The sequence below is a fragment of the Neovison vison genome, chromosome 8 (assembly GCF_020171115.1).
Source record: "Neovison vison isolate M4711 chromosome 8, ASM_NN_V1, whole genome shotgun sequence".
Taxonomy (NCBI): Eukaryota; Metazoa; Chordata; class Mammalia; order Carnivora; family Mustelidae; genus Neogale; species Neogale vison.
The window spans coordinates 62,317,640-62,327,196 of NC_058098.1; the positions used below are offsets into that span (position 1 = coordinate 62,317,640).

A 9,557-nucleotide genomic window follows, 5' to 3' on the forward strand; every position below is an offset into this window, starting at 1 on the left:
AGGTGGCGAAGTCTGTCACCCTTACCTAGAAAATTCCCCTGTTTTTTATTGTGACAGCACAGGAAGCAGTAATTGAAGCAATCTTTTTAAACTTACTGTTGAGATTTCTCCACATTTCAGATTATTAATGGCAGATGTTCATGATAAAGTCAGAGGCGACAGAGGCATATGATTTTTAGGGTTGACAGAAACACAAATAAGGTTATCAAAAATTGGGTCTCACACTCCACATTAACTAAGGATCTCGAGTATTAGTTGTCTCCTTCTGCATAAACACTTTAGAATGATTACTCTGGCGTCTAATTTTAAGGGGTTAATACCAAGTTGTTTACTTTCTAATCACATGTTCGAGAACTATTAAAAAAAACGCACAGAGTAGCAGCGATAATTTATTTCAAGAGGTTGCCCTTTAAGTCAAGTATCTCTTGAATTTTTAAATAGCTTGATTGTTCGGTTTTAAAGGAAATCATAAACATTAAAGTAACACAGCTTGAACAGCTAAAGATATATTTGCCAAATGTATTATGAAATATAATTTAAGAGGTGCATTTTCTCGAAATCAAACTCTCCCCATTTTACTATACATAACTTAACTGGAAATTATTTTTAAACCTCCTCTTGATCCGGCTAATAAAAGAGTAGAAATTACACTTGAAGATCATCTAAATATTTTTTTTAAATGAATTTAAACCTCAATTTCATGTAATTATAATACAGAGAAACTGATTTTTCTTTGCTTGGTAAGTCTCTTTTGTTTCTCAAAAGAAAAGATTGGGCACTGAGGGCTACACAGGGGAGGCACGGCATCTGCATGCTGTGTTTTAAAAGCAGCATGAAGGTGCGGGAGTGTCATCCTGTCAAAATTCATCAGGAAAAGCAACATTGGAAAGATCAGGTATACAAAAATAGAAAAAATTTAGCAAATGCAATTACACTTGCATCTTCTAATGAATTTTGATTTTATTGTCTGCAGTATGCACAGTTCATTCGGCTGCTAGAAAGGTTATTGACACTGCACTGTGGTGCCGAAGAAGAATTTGTACAGAGATTCCGTAGGAGTGTAACTATTCAATCAAAAAAACACCTGATTGAACCTGTGCAGTATGACGAGCAAGGAATGGCCTTCAGCACCAGCGAAGGTAATGACATTCTGTGGGGAGAAAATAAATTTCGTGAAAACTGAGAAACGATAATTATTTTTACTTGCTATCACTCCCTGGTATTCAGTTGATTCATTTGGTTTTTTTGGTTTTTTATTTTTGTTTTTTTGCTACTGCTACATTGGATATTCTAATTCTTAAGACTGTTGAAGTTTCAAAAATCTGAACCTTCTTATGTCCCAAGAAAAAATGTGGATGTGTATCTATCCCCATCATGTTAACACTTTATTTTTACAGATTTATGTGAAATCCTTTTATTTTCACATTTTCAACTACCAGAAACAAAAACTGTTTGTAGTAAAGGGTTCCCCTATAAAAAGCTCAGGGAACCTGCTTATCAGATACCAAAACTATGAGACCTGAAAACTTGAGGCCATCAACCTCGCATGTTCCTTGGAGCCACGCAGACGTTCATTCTGACACAGCTCTTAAGGCCTGACCTAGTAAATAATAAACCTTCAACTCTTCCTTTGGCACTTCAAAGAAATGGGACCTTTCCTGGGGATTCTTTTCATTTCTACCAGTTATATTGTATCATACTACTCATATTTTGTTTAAGTTCTATGATTAGATATATCCTTATTATCAAAGAAGACCACTGTAAATTGGTTGTTTTTCTAAAGTAAGGTTAATCAATATGAATTACTTCATCGCTTGTTGAAACTAATTTTAAATGATTGTGGTGTTCCTAAAATAGAGTTGAGGAACAAAATTACCCCATAGTAAGTTCTGTTACATTGATTATGGTGTAGTTTTCCTGTTTTATTTTTGTTTGACTTGTAATACTCATAGAACTTTCCTACATATGGTGTAATAGTATATTGTCCTTCTGGGGAAGAAAATCTAATGTCGTTTTACCTATCTCAGAACATTCGCCTTGAAGATTTTTACTAATAGAAATTTTATATTTACAAAGGTAAAAGAAAGAGCGCAAAAGCAGAAGCAGTTGTTTATGAGCATGGAAGTGGAAGAATAAAAGTAAATGGAATTGATTACCTGCTTTACTTTCCAGTGACACAAGACAGGTTTGTTTCTCGTTTTGCGTTTGCATTTTGTCTTTATATTTATTAAAAAGGCTTGTGATTTTCTGATTATATATTTCTGAATGATGTAATTAATTTAAATCAAACTAGCTAGAGGGAAGCTGTCACTATCTTTTTTATGCCATTTACCAGATTTTGAAAAGGCCTCTGTAGAATTCCTCATTAATTGAATCTTCCTGTCTCCATCAGATCCTACTGGAAGTTGAGTATTTTAGATGTATCTTTTTGTCTGAAATGCAGACTGAGCCAAAATGAGAGAAGAATCGAGTCCCACCTTCTGTTTCCCTAGCTGGGGGGCATATGTGCACAAAGCAACACAAACCCACCTTGGCCCTTAACAGCATAAATACCAGAAAAAAATCTGCTTTATCACTCTGAATTTTTTTCCTACTCAGAGGAAACTGATTACATATTGAGCAAGCAAAGAAACCTGACGTTGATGTGTTAAAATAAGAGCTCATCAGGCTTTGCTTTAGTTCCCGGTGCCAAATATGGCAGTTTTATTTTTTGAGCTTTGTATCCCGTGGAGAAATAGACATTAATCATAAATAAGTATTACAATTCATGTCCTCTAAATATGCTCATCTTCGATCTCTGTGAATCACTATCTAAAGGCCTCTTTTGGAGGCGGTTATTATTTTTCTAGTAGTTACTGTCATTATCCATAAGTAACACAAGTTCTGCATGATTAGGCCCACCTCCATAATCTTCCTGTTTCCTGAATGTGTAGTGCACTATTTAGGGTGAAAAGGGGCAAAAGCTCTGCTGATCTCAGTGCTTATGTAAGGAAAAGAGGACGCTGTTAATGTCGTGGAAGTTTCTGGACTGAATAATGACTTTGGGAAATGTATGTTATTTCATTGGTATGTGTGTCTGCGTCGAGTAGTAACCCACTCTAACTCCATTCAAATGAAGTAGACTAATTCTTCCATCCTTCTCACAGAGAGAGGGGTAGAGGAAGCTCTTCTTTCCCCTAAAAGCCAGAGAGAGGCCCAGAACATCAGCACAGAAAACTGCTTGGGGAAATGGCATTTGACCAGTTAGTTTGCTTTCAGATATAACTCCTGATGATTTAGCCATAAATCTCAGTTATGGCTTGATCTCATCATTCAGTGGTATCCTTAGAACGTATTTTCCAGTTTGAATTCAGCAGCATTTATTGAGGACTGTTGGTGTATACCATCTTGTGAAGTTGTGAAGACAGAGCTATTTAGGATATGATATCTATCATCAAGAGATTTCCTCTCTGACTGGGAAGCCTAAGTCAAGAGTCTTGGCAGAAATGGGCATCAGGACCGTCTCATCACGTTAAAGTGGTTGTGGGGATTGGGCATGGCCTTCAAGTGATCTCGCTTCTAGTTCTGTCTTCTAGCGTAGGAGAGTTGGACTTGATCTCTCCAGTGCTCACCTGTAAGTCAGCTGGATGACTAGCTAGCTGTCTTTGCAGAGTCCTTTCTTCAGGCTCTTTGCACAAATAGATAATTGGGAATGAACGTTGACTGTGTTGCCTTCCCAGTGTTATCAGAAAATTCTTGTTCATTCATTCCTTCCTTCACTTATACAACAGACATTTATTACTAAGTGCCCAGTACTGTGGAATACAAAGATTAATAACCCTTCTGATTTGGAAAGGCCTTTGCTCTGTCAGCCAACCACTAACGCAACTCTTGATCATCTGTCCCAAAGAAATATGTTCCTCACACAGCACTAGCCATGTAATAAGGGAGATAAGGTTAGCATTCTCAGCAATTGAAGAAAAATCAAAAAGATCATGCATTTGTACATATGCTGAATTATAAGCTTTTGAATTGGTGCCATAAGGAGTTCTGTTCCGAGTGGATAGAAATGAGATTGTTTTATATATTTTTTTCAAAATAACTTTGAGTAGATAATAAAGAGCAAAATAGATCTGATTCTTTAAAGTCAGGATTCCATTGGAGATGCCCGAGAGCAGAGGAAGACTGTTTTTTGCACAGATTTGTTTGCAGTCCAGATTAGTTAATAGCTATATACAATCATCTTCAATTGTTACCCTTTGGATCACACTTACATATAAATTTTCTTCCTCAGTGTGCAACCACTTCCCAACTGTCCAGACCCTTCTGGGTGGTCTGTCTTACCTTGACCCCTGGCTCAGTCACTCTAGTGTATCTGGAGTAGATTAGGCTATTTTTTTAGGCTATTTTTTTTTTTTAAAGATTTTATTTATTTATTTGACAGAGGGAGATCACAAGTAGGCAGAGAGGCAGGCAGAGAGAGAGAGAGAGGAGGAAGCAGGCTCCCTGCTGAGCAGAGAGCCCGATGCGGGACTCGATCCCAGGACCCTGAGATCATGACCTGAGCCGAAGGCAGCGGCTTAACCCACTGAGCCACCCAATTAGAGAATGTGCTTTTTCTGAATTTGTCACTATTTCTTTAGAGAAGCATTTGTTAGGGAATCTTAGAATTTTAGGAATTAACACAGAGATGTGTTTAAGCTCCCAAACAAGTGGGGGACCAGAACTGCCCAGTAATGTCACTTACGTCACTAGCCATTTACTTGTGTCAGGCAGCCCAGAAACCCCCACACACTCGTCCCCATGGCAGTCTCATAGATTCTGTCTTGGCCTGTCTTGCCCTGCTGGAAAAGTAGAATGGTGGAATTACTTTATCAGTCTCTAAATTTTCTTTAGTTATTCTGATTTTATGGCTATTAGAACAGTACTGTTTTTTATAAAATTACTATTTTTTATTTGGTTTGCTTTATTAAAAAAAACAGTGTGGATTTATGTAGTTTCGGGCCTGTGTTTGTTGTCATTTCATCCCTGTTAAAATAGCATCCCTGTTGCAGATTCTCATTAACCATGGAAGGTTCTTGTTCAGAGAGAAGGTTCTGTCCATCTGTAGCTTGAGGAGTAACACTTGAATGTCCTTTCCGTATCTTTCAGCATTACTGTGGTATAATAAGTTTTTTATTCAGGGCCTAGAAAGCTACACTGTCAGAAAAAGCAAGTCCGTGCACAACAAATCGGCTTTTCCTGAATCTTCATTAGAGTTATTAGGGCAAAATAGCAAGATCAACGTTCATGACAGAGACAGTGGTGACTGGACCAGGGACATAAATAGTGTTCAACAGACACTTGCTGGTTGAGCAAGAGAAGGTCTGGGGCCACGTTCTCTCTGAATTCCACTGTCCACTCCTGGGGTGCCTGCAGGGCCCAGCCAGGCATGGACTGCCGAGGGCAGCGGACTGGCTGGCACTGTGTGCTGTGTCGCCTGGCCCTGCCATTCAGGAACCAGTCATAGGAAGAGATGTTTTGGGGGTGGGGAGGGGGAGGAGTTGAATGTGGTTCTAAGAACTACACAAAGCACGTCAGGATGTGTCCTACATCACACAGGTATGTAATGGGACGGTTGGTTTAGTGACTGTAACTGGCATTCAATAACTGATCACCGAATCCAGGGAGATGCCGCTGATTAGTGGAATTTCCCAGCTCTGAGACTTCTTTACAAGGTTATTTTCAAGCTTCGCATGGTTCTCATGAGAGAAGAGGGTTCAGCTGTGAGAGGGTGTGTATTGCTCTATCCAGGAAGACGACGACGACATGTGGCTGTCTGCAGAGCTTTCTCGCCATCAGAAACACCAGGAGGTGTTCCTGTTATGGGTGACTGAAGCAGGCACACCGGTGTGCCCGATGCGCTTTCTGTGAATGTTGACAATGCGAGCAGCGTAGAGCACAACTATCTCCATGGTGAGCTGCCTTTGCTTGCGATGTGTTCCAGAGAACAGTTGATGTTCCCCTTCCACTTCCTCGACCGACTTGGAAAACACGACACGACCTGCACAGTCTCGGGCGGTGGGCGGTCGTCCCAGGCTGGAGCCATACGTCTGGCGGTGGCCAGAGCCTTGTGCAGTTTTGTCACCGAGGAAGAGGTCGAGTGGATGAGACAAGGTAGGAGCTGCAGAGGGGGTGGTTGTCTCCACCCTGTCTGGGAGCGCTCGCTGGTTCCCGCGCCAGTTCCCCGAAATCAGAAAAGATTCCATTAACTACACGGGCCTGCTGTTGGCTGGCTTCCCTTCTCTGTGCTCCAGAACTATACTCGCGCTTTTCCGTGCTGGTTTCTGTGAGTGAATTTGAATTAGGAAAAGAAACCGAGCCCTCCCAACATCAGGGAAGCTTTCCTTTGGCCTCCACGGCCCAGCCACTGAGCCAGGGTCAGAGCGCCGCTCTGTGGTGATGGATAACAGACAGGTCAGTGACTGTTTTTGTTTCATCACAGAACTTGTGTTAGATGTGATGATGAAGCCCATACTGTAGCTTTCCAACATTTTTGGAGATTTCCGTTTTTCCACTGTGATGTGACGGAGTACTGGGTGACTCTGTCACCTCGCCACAAATACAAGCGTCCGCGGCGCGGGAAAGGACAGGCCATCAGTTCGCTCGTTAGGGCGCTGCTTTCAGCACTTCTGATGCAGCCTGTCTTCGGACCATTGGCCAACGGGAGAGAACGCTGGGGGCACTACTAACCAGCTGTGTGGCCCGGGCGAGTCACCGAGCCACTGGGCGCCTCTCTGGGTAAGGAATAAGGCCTGTCTCCTCCCGTGTGAGCCGCCGCACTGCAGAGAGGCGCCACTTCCAGCTTAGGCTGCTTGACTGCTGAAGTGTCTAAAAACCCATTTGCTTTTGAACAATTCGCTGTTTTGTAGGGTTCATGTCTGGTCATTCTAGTAACTTGTAGGACCTTATTTCATAATTCTGCCAGTTTGACCTAGTGGGCATACTGAAAAGTAATAAAGCATTATTACTTACAATTCAAACTGGAATTTAGACAGGTCTTGTCTGCATTTTGTCCAAAATATTTATTCTATGCCCTTTTAAAGACAAGTAAATGCAAAAACTTAGGGGTATATAACAAGTGGTTGAAGTTTGCCTTTGCTTTCCTCCCATTCAGATACTCCTAATAAGATACCCACAGCTTGTCTACAGGGAGAAGAAGTGCTTAGTGTAAAGAGTAAAAAAGACAAGGAAAACTATGGTCTGTTTACATATTTTTCAATGCATCATAAGAGCTTTCTCATCACTGCTATTCTTGAAATCTGTGGTTCTGGCCACCTCAGGGGCACGTTATTCGGGGCGTCTGCTGAGAGAAACTCACCACTTGCCTAGAAGTCATATTCACTCTTTGTGGTTAGGAGAGTGAACGCTTCTAGAAGTTTGTTAAGTCATACTGTATATGTATGTTTGTATATTCATGTTCTTAAGTCTACAGTGTCCATCTACTTCCTCTTACTTTGCTGTATAGTGTCTCTTTCTGCTTCTGGTCTGTGTTAGAACTTTCACATCAGTAATAATAAGCAGGCAGTATCAGTGCAGTCACAGTGAATAGTGACCGTGCACCCAAGAGCAGACTTCTCTTTAGTCGAACGGCTTAAAAAACCTACAAGGAGCCATAGGCCTCCTAGGAGAAGAACAGACTCAAATGATGTAGCTGGTATTGGTCTCCGAAAAGAGGGAGAGCAAACTGCTGTCCTGATGCTTACACCGGGCTGGTAAATTATTACAGGTCGGCTTGCTTTCCTGCTAGGCAGCATGCATTTTCCATGGTTCATAAAGACTTCTCTTTCTCCACCGCAGCTGGACTGCTGACTGCCGATCCACGTGTCCGAGAACGGAAGAAGCCAGGCCAAGAGGGAGCCCGCAGAAAGTTTACCTGGAAGAAGCGCTAAGTGTTCTTTCACGGGCAAGGAGAGGAAACGCCGTGTATATGTGCCTGGCATGCGGCAGACATACAATAAATATTTGCTGGCCGGTATGAGGGCAACACTATCAGGCATTTGAGTTGGGAGAGGATTTATTTTTAAATGCTACTTTGTAAAGGTTACCTTATAAACATAATTTTTAAAAAATACTTAACTTCATTCTGCTGCTTTATTTTTTAAACTTTCTCAGAAGGTAGTTTTAGAAGCATGATTCATAGAATCTTGGCATATTAGATCTGAAAGGAACATTCAACAGCATATAGTCAACTGAGTAACCTCAGTTTGCAGATGAGAAGGCACAGCCTCCATAACGAAGGGACCTGAGAGCTACATTGCTAACTTAATGAGAGAATTCATTTCTCCTGATTCTCTTGTTTTCCCCTACAGTCATTGTTACAACATGAGAGGTGAGAATGCTTGTTGAGAATGAGGTCGGTTGTGGGAGTCTGGCAGGAGCCAGAAAGGGCTGAGCTGCCGAGTGTCCCAAGGAGCAGCCTCAGACAACAGGCCCCGGCAGCCACTACTCTACTGTTTGTAGGAGTTCGGCTCTAAGAGGCTACATAGAAGCAATACCATGTGGTATTGTCTACTGCAGCTTACTTCCCCAAACACAGTGCCCTCCAGGTTGGGTACAGGCTTTCAGCTAGAAGATGACTTAGTTCTGAGGATCTAAGGTGGTGATTATGGTGGATGATTCTATATTCTATAATGGAAATTTGCCTAGTAGATCTGAAGCACTGTCACCAAAAAAAAAAAAAAAAAAAAGTGTTGGGGGGTAACTAGGAGGTGGTGGGTGGGTTAATTAACTGAATGGTAGGAACCTTTCACAACCCATGTATACATACAAGTAGCCCCCCCCCCACCCCATCCACAGGTATACATTCCAAGGCCCCCAGTGGACTCCTGAAACCAGATAGTACTGAACCTGATATAGGACAGGTTTTCTTCTTCTATCCATGAATATCTATGATAAAGTTTAATTTGTATATAAGGCATAGTAAGAAATTAACAACAATAATTAGTAATCAAATAGAACAGTTGTAACAGTATACTGTAATAAAAGTTATGTGAATGTGGTAGCTCTCAGAATGCCCTGTTGTCCTGTACTCACCCTCCTCGTGGTGGTGTGAGATGGTGAACTGCCCACAGGGAGGAGGTGAGGTAAGGGGAAGGACGTGAGCACTGGGGCACAGCGTTAGGCCCCTTCCAACCCTCTGACGATCCGGCAGGAGGAGCAGTATTTGCTTGCAGACTCTGGTTGACCTTGGGTATCTGAAAGCACAGATGGGCCAGGGGGTGAGGGGGGGCAGGTGGGGACTACTGCAGATCAGATCATCACATTGTACATTTTAAATACATTACAACTTTGTTCGTTCTACCTCAGTAAAGCTGGAAAGGTAAGCCAGGTGAAATTAACCGTGAAGTCTGCACCCGCTTCCTGCTGTAGCATAAGCAAGGTGCTGAACCCCGGGGGAGCGCTCCCCCGGCCCACGGAGGGCTCAGCAGAGGTGCTTGTGGAAGGAGATGCGGAGGCTCTGAAGGAAGGTGGGTAGGCCAGGATTTCACAGAGGCGGAACAGCAAGGGGAGGACCCAGGTGCCGAGTCCTGGACTGC

The 9,557-nt window shown here is 42.2% G+C and overlaps 1 protein-coding gene across 1 annotated transcript in view; it reads left to right on the forward strand.

The window, feature by feature from the left end:
• Nucleotides 1-8,092, forward strand: part of MRPS9 (mitochondrial ribosomal protein S9) — a 67,862-nt gene extending 59,770 nt beyond the window's left edge. Inside the window, exons 8-11 of the mRNA XM_044263764.1 lie at nucleotides 974-1,139; nucleotides 2,077-2,185; nucleotides 5,966-6,135; nucleotides 7,819-8,092. Coding sequence (XP_044119699.1) covers nucleotides 974-1,139; nucleotides 2,077-2,185; nucleotides 5,966-6,135; nucleotides 7,819-7,910 — 537 coding nt within the window. The 3' untranslated portion in view covers nucleotides 7,911-8,092. The remainder of the gene's footprint in view (nucleotides 1-973; nucleotides 1,140-2,076; nucleotides 2,186-5,965; nucleotides 6,136-7,818) is intronic.
• Nucleotides 8,093-9,557: the final 1,465 nt, after the last annotated feature.